Source organism: Octodon degus, unplaced genomic scaffold (genome assembly GCF_000260255.1).
Source record: "Octodon degus isolate 3935 unplaced genomic scaffold, OctDeg1.0 scaffold00098, whole genome shotgun sequence".
Lineage (NCBI taxonomy): Eukaryota > Metazoa > Chordata > Mammalia > Rodentia > Octodontidae > Octodon > Octodon degus.
Genome location: NW_004524674.1, coordinates 5538086 through 5556864, shown reverse-complemented (window position 1 = coordinate 5556864; position 18779 = coordinate 5538086). Strand labels below are relative to the sequence as shown.

General features: G+C 48.1%; 3 protein-coding genes across 10 annotated transcripts in view; 2 read left to right on the top strand and 1 right to left on the bottom strand.

Moving 5' to 3' along the window:
* Positions 1-8346, bottom strand: part of Cntrob (centrobin, centriole duplication and spindle assembly protein) — a 19544-nt gene extending 11198 nt beyond the window's left edge. For 2 of the 6 annotated variants that reach the window (XM_023723351.1, XM_023723350.1), the window contains exons 1-9: positions 7291-7819; positions 6336-6420; positions 6011-6119; positions 5394-5550; positions 4023-4139; positions 3591-3707; positions 3177-3275; positions 1080-1316; positions 404-550 (exon numbers count right to left, since the gene is read on the bottom strand). In XM_023723351.1, coding sequence (XP_023579119.1) covers positions 404-550; positions 1080-1316; positions 3177-3275; positions 3591-3707; positions 4023-4139; positions 5394-5550; positions 6011-6119; positions 6336-6420; positions 7291-7563 — 1341 coding nt within the window. In that variant the 5' untranslated portion in view covers positions 7564-7819. Of the gene's footprint in view, positions 1-403; positions 551-1079; positions 1317-3176; positions 3276-3590; positions 3708-4022; positions 4140-5393; positions 5551-6010; positions 6120-6331; positions 6421-7290; positions 7820-7880 lie in introns of those variants that run through there. The other 4 variants (XM_023723348.1, XM_004638434.2, XM_023723353.1 and 1 more) reach the window with 4 other exon arrangements.
* A 174-nt stretch (positions 8347-8520) lies between these two features.
* Positions 8521-10372, top strand: Trappc1 (trafficking protein particle complex 1). Of its 2 annotated transcripts, XM_004638433.2 has the most exons (5): positions 8521-8617; positions 8728-8826; positions 8981-9051; positions 9567-9705; positions 9987-10370. In XM_004638433.2, exons 2-5 carry the CDS (start codon positions 8728-8730, stop codon positions 10113-10115), a joined length of 438 nt encoding a protein of 145 aa, XP_004638490.1. In that variant the 5' UTR covers positions 8521-8617; the 3' UTR covers positions 10116-10370. The 2 variants fall into 2 exon arrangements, with proteins under 2 accessions (XP_004638490.1, XP_023579081.1); XM_023723313.1 differs by lacking the exon at positions 8521-8617 and having other exon boundaries at positions 8624-8782; positions 9987-10372.
* Positions 10373-10856: 484 nt separating this feature from the next.
* Kcnab3 (potassium voltage-gated channel subfamily A regulatory beta subunit 3) lies at positions 10857-18264 on the top strand. Of its 2 annotated transcripts, XM_004638432.2 has the most exons (14): positions 10857-11466; positions 12755-12798; positions 12886-12923; positions 13168-13247; positions 15050-15094; positions 15175-15219; positions 15568-15611; positions 15766-15852; positions 16069-16154; positions 16284-16404; positions 16490-16584; positions 16672-16792; positions 16968-17056; positions 17326-18264. In XM_004638432.2, the coding sequence occupies exons 1-14, from the start codon at positions 11219-11221 to the stop codon at positions 17401-17403; spliced, it is 1221 nt and encodes a 406-aa protein (XP_004638489.1). In that variant the 5' UTR covers positions 10857-11218; the 3' UTR covers positions 17404-18264. The 2 variants fall into 2 exon arrangements, with proteins under 2 accessions (XP_004638489.1, XP_023579206.1); XM_023723438.1 differs by having other exon boundaries at positions 16968-17401.
* Positions 18265-18779: the final 515 nt, after the last annotated feature.

Here is an 18779-nt window from a genome sequence, read left to right as displayed (position 1 = left end):
GGCCAGCTCAGCCCACCAGGGGGCGGGGCTGACTGGCATGTGGTGCTGGGGGATTGAACCACGGTCCCTGTGCTTTAGCTAAGCTTGTTCTAAGTAGGTGCTTTAGACCACTGAGCCATCTCTCCAGCCCCTGACATCTTTTAAAATAATACAAACTATCTTCAATAGGTTTAATTCCTTTCACTTCTACAAGTACCACCAGGCCAGTCCAACAATGGGAACTGTCACTCAATGAGAAATGGCTCTGAGTTTAAGACAGTAGAAACCATTTCAGACATAGAAACCACTGATGGGAAAAACCAAAAATATCTGAAATGGATTATTGGCCATGACTCCCAAAACCTCAGAACCACTTCTCTCAGCCACTAAAAAGAAACCCGTCAGGCACCCTGTGCCTGCTGACCTGCACCAAGCTCATCTCCAGCTGCAGGGCATCTCTCTCTCTCCGAGCCGTGTCCAGCTCCCCTTCCAGCCGTCGCACCTCAGAGTGCACCAATGCCAACTGCTGCTGGGCTTCCCGGGCTGCCTGGGTCTCCCTCTGGCTGTTCCCCTTAAAAAGGAAAAGCAAAAGTGAGCCATGCCTCATCTCCTGTCTCTAGCTACCTCTATTCCCATCTCCCCATGCCCGAACTAAAACCCAAGTTCCCCTCCTGCTCCCATGTGTACCATTTCCTCATCCCTGTTTAATGTCACTCTTTGGCCTACCATGTGTTTAATTCCCCTCTCCTTCCTGCTTGCCCTACATGCTCAACCTTGCTTCTCACATAGAGCTCTCCACTCTCCATCCCTGTCCCCTATTTATACCCCACATTCTGCCATCCCATCCCTTTTGGTAACTTTGCCTTTCATCTTTTCCCATTCCCCAAATCTTCCAAATCCTGCTTGCTTTTTTTTTTTAATTTTATTTATTTATTTATTTTGTGTGTGTGTGGCCAGCTCAGCCCACCAGGGGGCGGGACTGGCTGGCATGTGGTACTGGGGGATTGAACCAAGGTCCCTGTGCTTTGCTTGACTTAGCTTGTTCTAAGTAGGTGCTTTAGACCACTGAGCCATCTCATCAGCCCAAATCCTGCTTTTACCTTTTCCCGTTCCAGCTGAGCCTGGCCTTCCTCCTGCATTGTCTTGTAGTGTTCCTTAAGCTGGTGCTCTTGCTGTGCCCAGGCCTGTCGCTCTTCTTCCAGGGCAACCTGAAGGGTCTCCAGCTTCCGATGTTCACTGAGTTGCCCAGCCCGAGCCTCATCCCGCTCTTTCTGAAGGGCATGGTTCCGCTGCTGTTCAACCTCTAAGCTCAGGGTCAGAGCTTGCCTTTCTTCTTCCTAAATCCCCACAGAAAAACCACGATCTTTAGTAGCCCCTCAACGGTTCTCAAAGAAACCTCCCCCATACAGAGATCTCTACTAAGAATTATGCCCATTGAAAATATAAGAGTTGGGCTGGGGATATAGCTCAGCAGCACCTTCCCAGCAAGCACAAGGTCCTGAGTTTGATTCTCAATACCAAAAAAAAAAAAAAAGTTGACAGGCTCAAAGGACTATAACATAGACCAGAACTCCTATCTTAGAATTAAGTAGAGTCGGGTTTAAATTTTAGTCTCTATCCTAGCTATTGTTTATTAGGCGTTTATCTTTATCTGTAAAATAAAATAACAAGGTTTGCCTTGTGAGAAGCAAACTGTGTATGTAAAGCATTTGGTACAATGTTTGGCACATAGTAAATACGCAATACACAATAGCTATCACTACCACCATCAAAAGAAACTCCACAGCCAGGCATGGTAAAGCATGTGTGTAATCCCAGCACCTGGAAAGCTGAGGCAGGAGAATCAATGAATTTGAGACCAGCCTCAGATACACAGTGAGTTCAAGGTCAGCCTAGACTTCATAGTGAGACCCTGTATAAAGAAAACAAAAAAAGAAACTCCACAAAGACTAGCTGAGCTTGCAATATAGTCAGAAATAAGCCAAGGAACACCACCGTTAGTGCTGTTGGATACAGTCTGTGAAAACCACAGGTATCAGTCTGCATGAAGAAAGCACGTTATCATGCAAGCACCGAGTCCAAAACCTGGGTACCAACTCTGTTCATTTCAGCTAGAAGAAATTTTCATGAGTCTTATCCCATACCTTTCTATACCTGTTGTGCTATAGGATGGTACTAGAAAACAAACTCAGGCCTTCAAATTGAGCTACATCTCCAGGCCTCTTTATACTTTTGGGGACAGTTCTATGTTGTTAAGTTGCCCAGCCTGGGGCTTCAACTTGCAATCCTCCTGTCTCAGTTTCCCAAAGGGATCTCACACCTTTTTTTTCCTACAACCTAGACCAGAGTTTCTAAACCAGGATAAATAAAACCATGCAGGAAATTTCTGAAAATATATAAATTCTCCTACTCCACCACATACTACTGAATCAAAACCTCCGGGAGGACTGGGGGTTTGTCTCAGTGGTAGAGTGCTTGCTCAGCATGTTTAAGACCCTGGGCTCAATTCCCAGCATAAAAAACAAAACAAAAACTAAACTCTGTCCTCCATCCCCATCCCTTGTATGATATGTCCCACAAATCTACATTTTAAAACAATTCCAGGGGCTGGGGAGATGGCTCAGTGGAATAAGCACTTCCCTGGCAAGTGCAAGGGCCTGAGTTCAATCCCCGGTTCCGGAAAAAAAAAAAAAAAAAAACAATTCCAGTTTGGAGGCTGAGGCAGAATGATCACTGCAAGTTTGAGACCAGCCTACACTATACACAGAATGAGTTTAAGGTCAGCCTGGACTATATAGTGAAACCCTGTCTCAAAAGACAAAATTAACTCCTGAGTAATATTTTATTGAGGATATAATTTTCAGAGTCTCTCAAAGTTGCTTGGCAGCAAAGCCTTTTTTGCTATAATATATAGCAGAACTAGTGCTCTAAGAAACACAGCCTTGGAGCCAGCAAGATAGCTCAGCGGTCTAAAGCGCCTGCTTAGGCAGGTGCAGGGGACTGAGGTTCGATCCTAGGCACCACATGATGCGCCAGCCCCGCCCTCATGGTGGGCTGAGCTGGCAAAAAAAACAAAACAAAACAAAAAACAGAGCCTTAGTAACAAACACCAATAACACTCCCACAATCCACCAAGAGCCCTTCATTCTCCAGAAGTGAGAGCCTCCACTAGAACTGTCCCAGCCTAGCCTTCTTACCAGCGCCTCTCTTTCCTGTTGCTGGAGTCTGGCACTTTCTTGCTCCCGATTTAGGGCCTCTATGGCTTCTGAAAGGCTTTGTTCTAGACGAGTTACTGTCTTCCAGGAAGAACATAGAACAGAGGAAATGAGGAAAATTTCTTTATGCTCTACTGAAAAATCATTAACAGCGTAAAGTTGAAACTTTAGAGTTAACTAAATGAGTTGGACTATATTGTGGAAAAAACTGGAAAGCCACAATTTAAACTTGAGAGCAGAAATAGTGAAAGAAAAGGAAAGAGGGACAAGAAGAGTTGTCAGGACAGCTACTGGAAGACAGAGATCAGTCTGTTTGGAACCCTAATTCAAGAGCTATTCTGCTATTCTACAAATCTGTAACCTAGGTTTTAATGCCACATGATCCAGGTCACCCACTTCCTGCTGCTTGCTTCTGGTGAGTTCTGCCGCCTGGCGTTCCTCTTGTAGTCCCCGAAGCACTTCTGTCCGCTCAGCCTCATGCCGATTCCAGCCCTCCACCACTCGGGCCAGGGTCTCCAGAAAAATATATTGGGCAGAATTTCAAAATAACTTTTTGCCCCTTTTCTATCCAAAGGAGCAAAGTTAACAGCAACTTTCTCCCAACAGTTACTAAACCCATACCATAACCCAGATCTTTGTGGGGTTTTTGAGGAACCGGGGATTGAACTCATGCCCTTGCACTTGCCAGGAAAGCGCTTATTCCTGAGCCATCTCCCCGACCCCCATATCCCACATCTTTGTACGCACAGGGAAATACACCCTAACCCCCTTATCTACTACTCCTTAAGGCTCTCTTTGAGAGCCTCACCACCCATGCTACCCTGGCACCTTGTCCAGTTGTTCAATCATGACATCTTTCTTGCGGTCAGCAGCGACAGCCACAGCTAACTGTTGCTGGAGCTCTAGCACACGGGTCTGCAGGCTCTGAATGTGACGCTCGCAATGCTGGGAAGAAGGGTAAGGAGTTTGGGTCTTTCTCATCCTTAATCTCACCACAGCAATAAACTTTCTAGCTTCTCTAAGGGAAAAATGGGCTGGGTTCCAAGAAAAGAATAGGTTGAGAGAGGGAGCCATGAATTTTTTAACAGGAATATAAGGCCCAAAATTTCCAAGGCCTTCCTCTACCTTCTCAGGAAATAGGTCTTTATATTCTAGACTCTTCCTTTTCCTAGAACCCTGAGAAAAAAATCTCCCAGGTCTTTTGGCAGAAGTGCAGCTGCTCACACTGCAGTGTGTGGGAAGTGACTCTTGTATTAAGGAGCTCATCAGACATAATGATTTAACAAAGCAATAAAAAAGAAAAGCCCTTCATTCCTGCCCAGGTAGTTTTAAACATAGGGAGAGAGAGTTCCAAAAATGACAACTAGGGCCAGTGAGACAGCTCTATGGATTAAGCACCTGCTTAGGCAAGCGGAGGGACCAGGGTTTGAACCACGGTACCACATGCCACGCTGGGCCCCCAGTATAGAGCCCCCAGCACACTGGGAAGGTTAAGGGGGGTCCAAGTCCAGGCACAGTGGTGCATGCACACCAGTAATCCCAGTGCTTGGGAGGCTGAAAACAGAAGGATCAAGAGTCCAAGCAGCGTAGTAAGACTCTTGGCAGCAAAGCCTTGTACCAAATACATTAAAAAAAAAAAAAAAAATGACAACTAGCTAACTTTTCCATGTCCTTGTCTACCTCTGTTCCCTTCAGATATCAAGGCTGAAGCTCATAGAAATAAGGCTCATTATACTACCAGTAGCTACAGATCTTTGCAAAAGCCAGCAAAGGTCAATGCCCATTTAATAAATACATATGAGGTATTTCTATGTGTTGAGTACATTCCAGACCAGTGGTGGTGCCACAGCAGGCTGTATGTATCACCGAAAACTCTAAAAGGCTCACCATCACTCTTCTGGACCATAGTGATCCACTGAACAGGACAGGTTATTGACCCTTGAAGAATTTATATTTTAAATGGGAAAACAAAGAATACATATAAGAGTGAGAAGCTGTATGAAGAGAATCATAAAGTGATCTGAGTAACTATATGGAGGGGAGGGGGCATCACTTTACACAGGCTGATCAAAAAAGGCTTCCTTGAAGAAACGCTTGAGCAAAGTCCCAGCTTTCAGGCTTGTAACTCTTAGCCTTTTTCAGCACCCAAGTCCCTTTCCTCATCTTTGCAGCTTTTAGAAGGAAGCTTTTCTACCTCACCTTACGACGAGCATGCTCTGAATCCAGTGCATCTCTTAGCCCTTGAAAATCTGGGGGATTAATTGGGAGCCCTGGATGAAGGCGGGTGTATCGGGGAAACAACTCCTCCAAAGCTTGTGCTGAGCTGGATGGAGATAAGTCTTGCAGGAGCCGGGTGCTGAGCAAATTAGATACAGAACATTAGAGCTAGAAAAGCCTTTGAGATCATTACTTTCACTGTGACATTTTACAAATAAGGAAACTAAGATCAGAAAGGGTGAGTGATGTGCCCTAAATTATAAAGCTAGATAGTACTAAAACCATAAATAACACATAGGCCTGTGATTGATTCTACAAAGCTCCTTCCTCCATATAACACTGCCTGCAGTAATAGTCTCAGTAAAAACAAGTTAACTATCCCAGGAGAAAAAGGACCAAGGTTGAGAGAAAGTCAGGTAGTAGACAGATGATGCCCACTTAGGTTCTGGAAGAAATAAAGGTGGTAGGAGATAGGAAAGAAATGATAAAAACTAAAAGCTAAATGACAAACTTAATTCCCTAAAAGGTACATAGTAGACAAGAGAGAACTAAAAACAAGAATACTCAGATTTCCAAGAAAATATCCAAAGAGTACTTACTTGAGCAAGGTAGCTGTGCTGTCACTGTCAAAGGATTCCTCTTCCCGTTTGTCTAAGCCAGCACCTGCAGTGAGGGGGTCCCCTACAGACAGCCCAAGGGACCCCAAGGCTAGAGTCAGGTGAAGACAGGAACAAGGATCATTTGACAGAGAGGAAAGGAGACTACCTTCCTTTCTCCTCCCTTCCCCAACTTGGCTCCCAAAGAATGGATGCCTTTTCTCTTAAAATCCGTTTCAGAGACCTAGTTTCCTTCCAGGTTTCTCTCCATTGTGCTCCACCCCTTGCATCTAGGTTCTTCAGAGCACTAGGGCATGGGCTTACTCACGATAGGCTGCATCACGTGAGGTTTGAAGCATGGTCTGGAGTTGACCCCGAACACTTTCCATCTCAAAGATATGTTTAGAACCATCCTGGGAGAGGGGGAAAGTATTAGACAAGGAAATCAGATGCCACCTGTACAATTTATCTACTGCCAGCATAGTTTTAACTCTCTCACCAGGGAACACTACAAAAGGGAAACACATCCAATAAGGAATGTCTTAATCTTGAGTCAGAAACCCAAACGTCTATAGAAGCCAGAAAAGTATAAACAAGTAAAATGGGTATAGGAATTCTTGACAATTAAAGAGCAAATGTCTAGACGGAATGCTGTGTAGCCCATGGTTAGCATGTTTTAAACTCTAGAAGTCCTAATCCACTGGTGACAATCCTATGGTATGAGTGCTGCAGCAGGCTATTTTTATCACTGAAAGCTTTAAAAGGTTCACCATCACTATCCTAACTAGTCTGCAGATTCATGTTGACATCTTTTCTATCCAAGACAAGTATTTTTTTCTGTAACATGTTTAATTGATTAGACTATGTTGTGATTTGCATGCCAAATTTTGAACAATATACTCAAAACAATTTTGAACTGGAAGGATTTTTAGAATAGTTTAGTGTTATCTTTAAGACTCCTGTTCCCTCCTACCTAGAACAGCAGAAAAAAAAAAAAAACCTACTTATCCCCATTTCCAGTGCCCAGATCCCAATCACAGAACACCAACATATCCTAAAGCACAGTTGTCTGAACAACAAAAGTCTCATAATTCTCCAAATTATCATGTTCCAGATCATTCTTTCCCTCACAATCGTGTTCCCAGAAATACATTTTACTACAGTAAAAAAAAAAAATTAAATTCATCAAGCAACCATTCAAATCCCAGTACAGATAACTTGCAAGTTCCAGACTCACAAATATATTTAGTACCCTCGAGGTTCCTAGGACACACCTCCCTCACCTTTTTCTTCAAGTTATTCTCCAATCCGACTGACAAGCTGCGACTCAGCTCTTGGGCCAGGCCATCTAAGGCCTCATGTGGAGGCGGGGAGGCAGAGGCTAAATACAGCTGAGCCCTTGCGGTGGCCTCTGCCTGACGGCTGAGGTGCAAAGAAGTATAGAGCTGGGAGGTCACCTCAGACGACACTTGGTTCAGTCCAGGGGGTTCTGATGACTCACTCAAGAGATCCTCTGCCTGAAGAGGTGAACTGGGGCTGGTAGCTGATGTGGCCATGAGTACAGGGAGAAGACAACTGGAGAGAGCAGAAAGCTGGGAACTCCTGGTTCAGCTTTAGGAGAGTCCAGGGGTAAAGTTCACAGAGAAAGAAGTTTTGGGAGAACAGGGGAAGATCCTTTGTGAAACCTTGGAGAATAAAGATATCACGGCTTTCTGGTTAAGGGAAAGCTCTCTCCTGGTTCCAGACGGCCTGGAAAGAGCAAAGGCATTCCTTTTTCCAGCTCCCGTGAACAGTGAAAAGAGGATGCAATACAGAGGGCTCCGACCAAAGACGTACTTGGGGGAGAGGGATAAAGTTCAGTTCTTAAAGGTACCTACAGTGCTGGAAGCTGCAGGTCAGCTTTGCCACAGGCTTTCCCTGGTCGACTGAGCTCTTTACATGTGCAGAAAGTGCGAATTGAAAACGGACCTCAGTATCTGTCCCTCAGCTGGCTTCACTGCCAAGACAGGCAGGAACCCATGCCTCGTCCTACCCTCCTGTGCTTCCTCAAATTCCTCCTATACTCCCTCCAAACCCTCCTGACACGAAAACCAAATCACTCCCACCACCTCCGAAAAAACCTTGTGAGCCTTCAATCACACCTTTAAGACGTACGCCGCCCTCTAGCCTACCCGGAGATCTCTACCACGACCACCCAGTTGCTACTATTCTCCATACCACCCACGATCGGCCCCGAGTTTACCAAGGTAGAGGGGACTGCCCCCTCCCCTGAGCAGGAAACACAAAGAACCACCCCCCAACCCCCTACTACGCAGGCAGCAGTCCACTCTGAAAACCGTTGGTCGCATCCCGCCCACCGCCCCGCCCCTCCAGCATGGATGACGTCACCCGCCCGCGAGACCGAGCTCTGGCGGCAGCTCTCGGCTTCGGGAGCCCTGGGAGCCTGAGCGCGCTTGCGCAGCCCCAGCAGCCACAGATTGGTTGAGGGAGAGAGGCGGGGTCTAACACAAGGGTGGTGTTACTGCCCCGCGGTTGCAATTTGAAGACACAGAGGGGCGGGACGCTTCGGAAACCGGAAGTAGCTCATCTCCAGCGCTCGGAATAATTCCGGTGAGTCCAGGGGTGGGGTGCCCACCTGGTTAGAGGGATCTGGGGCCAAGAACCCTAGCCTGCAGAATTGGGGCGGTCCTGGAGCGAGGCTCACATTTCCTGTCCTGCAGATGACTGTCCACAACCTATACCTATTTGACCGGAATGGAGTGTGTCTACACTACAGCGAGTGGCACCGCAAGAAGCAAGCAGGGATCCCCAAGGAGGAGGTGACAAAGGGCCTCAATAACTCGGGTGACCTCTCATCTCCAAAAATACTCTCGAGTACTCCAGCCATCCCTGTTCTCTAAATCTCGACTTGTCCCTACTCCCAACCCTATCTCCCCCAACAACTGAAACCTAATTCTGCCCCTCTCCTTCCAGGAGTTCAAGCTGATGTACGGGATGCTCTTCTCTATCCGCTCGTTTGTCAGCAAGATGTCCCCGCTAGACATGTACGCTATGTTCGAGGAGATGCTGAGAGGAGGGCTAGCCTTTGGAATTGGAAGGGTCCTTTCTGGAGTGGAAGGACATTGGCCCCCAGAGAAGGGAGGGGAGAAACCGAGTCTGATCGAGAGCACCAAAGCTGTGAGGAGGACCAATAGAAGCCTGAAAGTAAAAAGGTTGAGGGCCAGGGCAGAATTGAGGGCTAAAGATGGGAGGTTTCTTATCTAGGCATGGTGGTGCGTGCCTTAATCCCAGCACTGAAGCAGGAGGATTGCTGTGAGTTCAGACCAGCCTTGCTACATAGTAAGTTCAATGCCAGCCTAGACTGCATAGTAAGAACCTGATATAAAGGGCGAGGAAATCTTTACTTCTCCAGGCTCCTACAGTCTATGTGTTTAAATGAAAGGGAAGTTGACCTTGAAGGGATCAAAAATGTTTCTTTGGGAGAGATTCCACTCTCATCCTTTTTTTGGCGGGGGAGAGATTCCACTATCTTTAACACCCATCTTTAACATCTCTGCAGGAAGGATGGTTTCCTGGCCTTCCAAACTAGCCGTTACAAACTCCATTACTACGAGACACCCACTGGGATCAAGGTTGTCATGAATACTGATTTGGGCGTGGGACCCATCCGAGATGTGCTACACCACATCTACAGTGCGGTTAGTGTCAGACTGGGATGCTTCTATAACAGTATCTTACCCACACTGAGAACCCAAAGAGTCCCTCAGATTTTCTCCCCTAATCCTACTGTGTAATATCTCTGTTGAACTCACACTTTTGGTGGGAGTCTTTAAATTCGTAAAAACTCCCACCACCAGTTTCTCCTAAGAGAAGGCTTGCCTGCCAGCCCTGGTTCTTTGCGTAGTCATACTACAATCCTGAGGTCAAACTAAGTTGAAAAAGATGCAAATCCCAGTTTTTACACACTTCCTTCCCACAGCTGTATGTGGAACTGGTGGTGAAGAATCCCCTGTGTCCTCTGGGCCAAACTGTGCAAAGTGAGCTGTTCCGCTCCAGGCTAGACTCCTATGTCCGCTCGCTGTCTTTCTTCTCTGCTCGAGCTGGCTGAAGTATACTACCTCAACTGTCAGAAAAATTTGTGACTACCTGGGCCCTCCTTAACTTGCCTCTGAAGATACTATAAGCCCCTCTACCAAACCCTCTCCCAGAACAACAGCCTAAAGCTTTCTCCTCTACCCTATTCCCAGGAGTCCCTGCGTTCCCAAACCAGACCTGCTCTCTGGTTTTATCCCCTAGTCGATAAGAAGCACAGAATACAGAATAAACGTTTTGTCATCCTCTGAAACCTGTGTCAGTTTGAGTGGGTCCTTTGGGTTCTGCCCCACAATAAAGCTGGCCATACTCCTCCAAAGTGTAAAAAAGGGGTTTTGCCAATGGATTTTGCAAAAGCTGTATTGTTGACATTTTGAGCTGGGTAATTACTGTTTCGTAGAATTTTAGTAGCAATTTTTGCTGTAGCTTGGTAAGTATATTACATTCCTCCTTATGCCTGGACTAACCCCCCAGGTGTTGTGACAATCAAAATGTTTCCAATTTTTGTCACTTTTCCTGGGAGATAAAATCTCTGTTGACTGAGAGCCCCTGGGCAGGGGTGAGGCTGACAGGCCTCGGACACACGGAGTGTAAGAAACACGGTGGGGGGGAATCGGCTTTCACTGGCTTCTTCCAGCTTTGGAGCCTTGGCAGGCGGAGCTTATGCAGATAAGCTGCAGGCGGTCTGTTCTATGTAAATAAAGGGGCGGTGCCTGCATGTTGATGAGCTGGGCCCGCGGCCGACGCTGCTGGGAGCCTAGCGGGTCCCACTGCGGTTTGGACTGAAGTGGCACCCCTCTCCCATGAACCTCTCCTCCCTGGGTCCCTACCCTCTGACGACCGCCCTCAACCTTTACCCTCATCCATCCCCCTCTCCTGTCCTTTGCACCAGTGCCCCGGTATCTGAAAATCTGCCCCTGGCGCCCCCAGTATTGCTCCCTCTCTGCTGCAAAGCCCGCGACCTCCCACAGTCCACCCCCGCGGGCCCAAGCGAGTCTGGCGGCTCCCGCCGCAGCCTCCTCAGCCTTCCCGCTTTCCCAGGTATCGCCCCACTACCACCCAGGGTGTCCGCCCTCGGGCTTCCCCGCCCCTTCAGAGCCCCCTCCCTGGCCAGCTGGCATGCAGGTGTCTATCGCGTGTACCGAGCAGAACCTTCGCAGCCGGAGCAGTGAGGACCGTCTATGCGGACCCCGGCCCGGCCCCGGGGGCGGTAATGGCGGGCCAGCGGGCGGCAGCGCGGGGCATGGGAACCCTCCTGGGGGTGGTGGGTCAGGCCCCAAGGCCCGAGCCGCGCTGGTTCCACGACCCCCGGCGCCTGCTGGGGCCCTCCGAGAGAGCACAGGCCGAGGCACTGGCATGAAATACAGGTATGGGGTGGCCGGGCAGCCCTCCAATCTGTTCCTCTTTTGGGACCCCTGAACCTTCTCAGGATAGCCACCAAGACCCCTTCAAACTTCGCTAAAAAGATCCCCCTTCATTCCAGCTCCTGGGTCACCGGCATTCCCAACTTAGTCCCTCCCTCAGTCTTGTCAATACCCCTGACTATGAGATCAAGTTTACCAACATTGATGGAATCCTGTCTGACCCAGAGGATGCCCTGGAGCTTCCCCCTCATTGCTAGGAAGGCAGGGGACCCACAGAAATTCCAGTCTGCGCCCCAGTGGAATGTCCTTGGGTCGGCGTCTTGGGCTGAGAAGGCAACCGGCTTCTTTCTCTGGCCTGCTAGGGCACCTGACCCAGATACTGCCCCTACCTGACCTGAGCTCCTGGTCTCCTGGGTGGGAGCAGGGAGAGGAGGGGCAAGGGGCCCGTGGGAAGGATGGGCCACATCTTTCATCCCCATGTAGAGGGACAGAGGGGTGGGGCGGGTGGGTGGAAATTTGTCTTTATCTCAGAGAACTATGAGCTAGGGGCTCTCAACTCTCAGACAAGGGAAGAGGAGGAGCTCCAGCTTGGACATAAGCCAAGTTGCTGTTCTGACCTGGCTTTGTCACTTGAAGAATCTGATTCCCTCCATGTGGCAACCCTGATTAGGAAATTGAGCTGACTACTTGGGTGGTGGACTTTGGGAGGAGAAGGGGACTGTCCTTCAGAGACAGTCTTCACAAGCCAACAGGACGGAGAGGAGAGGGCAAGTCCTTCCTGTCACACTTCCCTCCAGCTCTTCTTTGCTGGACACTCATCTAGCCAGCAGCCCTTGCCTACCTTGAGTGCCTCAACTTGGTTTACTTTCCACTCTGGTTTCACTGTTTAGTGTGGCATTCTCTGATTGAGCGTCTATTCTTACAAACTTATCACACCAGCCACACTTCTCAAAGCTCCCTACTTTACATACCCCAGAGATAACTGAAGCACACACAAGATCTCAGTCAGAAGAAAGACAAACCAGACTGCACATCTTCAGTGTCATAGGAGAAGAGGCAGTGGACAGAGGCTTCACAGGAACAATCACTTATCTGTTCCCTTGGTCTTTCAGCACTATTTCTCGGACCTCTGCTACAGGGATAGTACCACCAAATCCTGTAGAAACCCTAGTTCTAGTTTCTTTGGTCTGAGACATCCTGGGAGCTTCGCAGTCTGGAAGGAAGTGGGGGGTCAATACCCTACATCCCCAATGGAGGCTCCAACCTTTTCCACTGCTTCTGTATCCTACAGGAACCTGGGAAAGTCCGGTCTTCGGGTGTCCTGTCTTGGCCTAGGTGAGTCAGATTAGGAATTAAAGGAAGGGGGGATTCTTTCATAGTATGGCTCCCACAGTTCTTATGTACCTGGCTCTTCTTCTACAGGTACCTGGGTCACATTTGGTTCTCAGATCTCAGATGAGGTATAAGTGATGGGTTCTAGAAGCAGGGTGGGGGCACGGGTGGGGAGGGAATCAGAAAAATGAAAATTGGCCCTGGAAAGGGGTTTGGACAGCAAGCATGGGGAATGAAAGAGCTGAAGCTGGAAGATGGGGGAAAGGGAAAGAATATGGAAATCAGGGCTGAGGTGCCATAGGTTAGAGTGCAGCAAGGGGGGTAACAAGAGGGGCAGTGGTTGATGTTCAACTTTTTCTCTCACCTCCCTAGACAGCAGAGGATGTGCTGACAGTAGCCTATGAGCATGGTATAAACCTGTTTGACACCGCCGAAGTATATGCAGCAGGAAAGTAAGGATTTGGGTGAAAGTGCTCTTACATTTGGAGGGCTGAATGAACATCAGGGATTCTTTTTTCCCTGGAAAGAATTCTTGGAATTCTGGGAACACTTAAGGTCCAACCTTTCAGTTTATGGGGTCCCTAAAGCATTATGGGAGTTGTAGTCCCAACATCAGTTCCTCTCTGGCTTAGGGGTCAACAGGCATATTATATAGTCACATTAAATAAGCCTGAGCATCAATTATGTACAATTATTTGGGGATTACAGAGTTGGACTTTAAAACATACCATTCCATGCCACACACTTACAACTTCCTACCGGGAGAAGCTAAAACTTAGGCTAATGGACCTCACCTCTTCTCTATCTGGCAAACATTTCTGCCCATCTTCAAGGCCTGGCCCAAATATCAGCCCCTCCAAGATGCCTTTGCTCAATTTCCCAAAGTTAGTCACCATGCCCTGTAAATTTTCACTGCACTTTATACTACCTTCTGGCACACAGTTATGTTCTAAGTTACAGATCTATATTTGCTGCTCAATCCAGGACTTCTCCCTTCATGGAACTTGTCTTGCTTTTTCCAAGTACTTCCTAGGACAGAGCAGATACTCTATGGTATGAAATCAAGATGCTTTCAAAAAGTGCATTCTGGGGGCCTGGCCCTAGCTCAGTTCTTTAAGTGGCTGCTTCCACCAAGCTGTCAGCCTCAGGTGGCTCTAGTTCGATCCCCACAACTCTCCAGCCAGCCACACAAGCCCTGAGGGCATTCGGAGGAAAACAAAAAACAAAAACAAAAACAAAAAAAGTGCATTCTGCCCAAGTGTAATGCCACATGCCTGCGATCCCAGCTACTTGGGAGGCTTAGGCAAGAGGATTCCAAGTTCAAGGCCAGCATGGGTAATTTAGGGAGACCTTGTCTTAAAATAAAATGGCTGGGGATGTAGCTCAATAGAGTGCTTGCCTAGTACATACAAAGTCCTGGGTTCAAGCTCCAATGTAGGGGTTGGGGTGAGTATACATATTAAGTGGTTAAACAAAAAAGACAGAGCTTTACAAAATTAAGCAATAGAAACATTTCAGTACAACTCCTTCATAACAGATTAAGACTTGTCATAAGTTAGCTCATAATTACAAATAGAATGCTCAAGAACTAAGAATCAATTTTATAAGTAAGTGTAAGTAATCAAAACATTTTATGGAGGGGGTAGAATCCAAGCTGATCTTAGGATGATGGGTGATGGGTGGGATTTTGCTGAAGCTCAGAGAAGGGGGAGGACAACCCAGATAGTTGAAACCAGACAAAACAGTGTCTTCCCAGTTTTCACTAGTCTGTCCCTCTCTGGCCATCCTACTCTGTCCCTTTAGTACCCACAATAGGATATTGTGGGTACTAAATGCACAGTAGATATTTGTTGAATGAATGAACGAATGAATGAATGAAGCTAGGAGTGCTGGTATATACATGCCTATAATCCCAGCACTCTGGGAGGCTGAGGCAAGAGGATCAAAAGTTTGATTCCAACCTGGGCAACTTAGTGAGAACTTGTCTCAAAATGAAAAATAAGAAAAAGCTCATAATATAGCCCGGTGTGAAGGCCCTGGGTTCAACCTCCAGTACTGGGGGGGGGGGGAGTGAATGTAATTGTATGACTACACTCTAGCTCCAGGAGTCCCTTTTATTAGTCCAAGATAGAACTGAGAACCCAGTTGGACTCCTGGTTTTAGCTCTATCTTAGAAGAGAAGAAAAGGTGAAGAGGAAGGGAAAGAACCAATCTACCTTGGAGGGATCAGTGCCTTTGCATGTCTTTCTTCCAGGGCTGAAAGGACCCTAGGCAACATCCTCAAGCGCAAAGGTTGGAGGTGAGACTTTGGGGAATTGTTGGAGACATAATCACCCATAATTCTTCTTGTTGCTGGTTCTCCCATTTTGTTCCCCCCAGGAGATCAAGCTATGTTATCACCACCAAGATTTTTTGGGGAGGACAGTAAGTAGCTGCCCCATTACAATTGAGAAGACCTACAAAAATGTGTGTGAGCTGGGTGTGATGGCACATACCTGTAATCCCCACACTTAGGGAGGCTGAGGTGGGAGGATCACAAGCTGGGTCCAGCCTGAGAAAGTTAGTGAGATTATCGCAAAATAAAAAAAAATAAAGGTTGGGATGTATAAAAATCTCTTGCTGGGTTTAATATTCAGTACAACCAGTCAACTAAGTGTGAAGGTATATGTGAAGTCTTGCCTGTGAAGACCCTTGGCATCTCAACTCCTCATGGCTCCAGCCCTGGTCTCCTATCTTGTCACATCTCATCTTTGACATCTTTTTTTCCTACAGAGCAGAAACTGAGCGAGGCTTAAGTCGAAAACACATCATTGAAGGTGAGATCTGGGAGTTAAAAACCTGGGTGGCTAGACATGGAAACCAGAGGAGCCACACTCTCTGAAGCTCTGAACTGGAGAATTTTGGTGGCCATGCCCAAGGAGTGAACTGAAATTGAGATTCTTACCTTTCTCTCCACACTCCCACTTCCAGGCTTGCGAGGATCCTTGGAGCGCCTCCAGCTGGGATACGTGGACATAGTCTTTGCCAATCGCTCGGACCCTAACAGCCCTATGGAGGGTAAAAGCAGCACCCCCAAACTGACAGCCCTTCCAAACTGGGCATTTCCTCAAACTCTCAGCAGGAAATCAGGACCCTAGGATTTAGGGAGAGAGGCAAAGAACAGATCCAAACTTTTCTGCCTAGAGTCTTGGCGGGGTGGGCAGAGGTCTGCAGATGTGGACTCTTAAATGCCAGGGCTCTGAAAGTGAGGCTGTCCTTCTCCTGTGTGCCTAGAGATTGTGCGAGCCATGACCTATGTCATCAACCAGGGCCTGGCCCTATACTGGGGGACGTCCCGATGGGGGGCTGCAGAAATCATGGTATGTGATCCCCGTTCTCCCCGTCCCACAACTGGCTGTCACTTTTGACATGGCTACTCCAAGCCCCACCACACTGCAGCAGGGGGCAAGGAATGTTCTAACCCTAGTCTCCTCTCCACCCCAACCCAGGAGGCCTACTCCATGGCCAGACAGTTCAACCTAATTCCTCCTGTGTGTGAACAAGCAGAGCACCACCTGTTTCAGAGAGAGAAGATGGAGATGCAGCTGCCTGAACTATACCACAAGATTGGTGCGCGGCTTTTCATTACCTTGCCCCTCTGCCCATCTCCACCATGGCCTAGGTCCTTTCCCATACCTACTCCTTTTTCTCTTAGGAGTTGGCTCAGTCACTTGGTCTCCTCTGGCCTGTGGACTCATTACCAGCAAGTATGATGGGCGAGTCCCAGACACCTGCAGGGCTACCATCAAGGTGTGATATAGGGGCTCTGAATGGCATTGCCAGGCTATATGGACTGCTATGTGTGGTGGCCTTTTGCTGATTCTCCTTGGCATCCAGGGCTACCAGTGGCTCAAGGATAAAGTGCAGAGTGAGGATGGCAAGAAGCAACAAGCCAAAGTCATGGACCTTCTCCCCATTGCCCACCAGCTAGGCTGCACTGTAGCCCAGCTTGCTATTGGTGAGATACTGCTAGTCTTGGGCACTTCAAGGGCCCCTGTCTCCCATCCAGATTTCCCAAATCTTTCCAAGACTGTCCCTAGAGTGAACTTTGTTCTTCTGAGGCACTTCTGACATCTGTGCATTCATTGCTCCCATGAGGTTTCTTTCCCGTTTTATTCCTCTTCTGGTTCCAGCCTGGTGTCTCCGCAGTGAGGGTGTCAGCTCGGTCTTGCTGGGGGTGTCAAGTGCAGAGCAACTGATGGAACACCTGGGCGCCCTACAGGTAAGCTGGGGACTCAAGAGGCAGAACCCATCTCTGCCCCCTTCCCCAGGAGTGAAGTCTATGCTGTCCAACTCAGAGTGGCCCTAAGGTCAGCCGCTACACCGTCCTCACTTTTTCTGTGAAAGGCCCAGGCCACAAGGCCAGGAAGGGAGTGCAGCTGCGACTCTTGCCTTCCACCCCAACTGTGGCGCTTCCCTGGACGCTCGAACTCCAAGCCTCTCTCAGTGGCCCGGTAGGGCCTGCCCTGTCCACCACCTTCCCTCTTCCAGGTATTGAGCCAGCTGACGCCACAAACGGTGATGGAGATAGACGGGCTCCTGGGGAACAAATCACATTCCAAGAAATAGACTGGGAGTGAAGAAACCCGGCCTGATACGCTGCACCCACCAGAGAATCCCTACGCCCCGATCCTCCTACGCCACGGCAGGAGCCACGGTGGCCCCGCCCACTAACGAGTCCCGGCTTCGAGTAGCGCCGTGCATGAATAAAGCCATATCCTTCCGCAGTGGGGCTTAAGAGAGGAAGTAGTCCGCCCGCCCCGTGCTGCGTCCTTATAGGCCTTTTTGCTAACCCTGGGCATGAGCTATAGGCTGTTTCCTCTCTGCCTTTTGGTCTCACTCCTTGCTGTCTTCTCCCTATTGCCAAGGTCCAGAAAAGTACCGACAGATACAGCATAAGAAAATGCAAAGTACCTCAAAAATGGCCCTTGAACAGTCATGGGATAAGAACCTAATCAGTAAATTGTAATGTCATCTGGGACACCGGAAATGGGTCTTTACATTATTAGATACAAAAGAAGCCAGGCTGGTCCTGGCAAGAAATAAATGATAATTTTTGGGAAACTAGATCCTTTCACCACAACCTGGGGTAGAAGAGGATTTAAATCTAGAACTAGTTTAGTACGTTGTTCTTGCAAGGGGGCAAGAGGGTGGGGGGTAATGCAGTGACACAGCACCGACTAGGCAGAGGGAAATTATAGCATGGGCTGGCAAAAGTGGCCAGGGTGGACAAAGAGCAAAGCTGGATGGTGCTGCACAAATTAGTGACAGCCTTTTGGTTACCAGCAGAGATATAGGGCTGACCAACCAGGGTCTAATGACAAGCTTTAAGCTGGACTTCCTACCTGGTGGTAGAGGACTGCAGTCTTTCGTCTGGCAATAACCTTAAAGCAATAATGATGGCTCCTCTTCTGTAAGACTTCCCAGGGAACTATAAATAAAACCTCAGCTTGATCTCATGGTGTCTGAAATTTGGACTAAAAGATTTGGGTTACTGTCTCATGTAGTGGTCCTCTTGTCCACAGTCATTAGGAAACTCTCTGAACTAGTTTTTCTCTCCATTCACCTCAGTGACTCAGGAGTAGGGCACCTAGTCACTGTTCTCAAGGACTTAGGCACCAACTACCCAACTTCTTTAGAACCTAGGGATCTGGCTTCCTGGTTTTGCTGCTCAATCTATCAAAGTCTCAGCTGTCTGATGCTCTTGGGTCTTTTTGTTTTTAAAGGCATATTAGCCATACTTCATTGTTTTGCACTTATTTTTTTCTAGCCGGATACATGTATTCCAAGCAACAATTTGAGTGGTTTTCTCATGGGTGGAAGAGGCTGTTCTGAGGTTGAGGATTTCCAATTTGGCAAAGCTGTCTCTGATGGAGAGAGGACAGGAGGGGAGGGGAGGGGAGAGGAGGGGAGGACAGGAGAGGACAGGAGAGGACAGGAGAGGA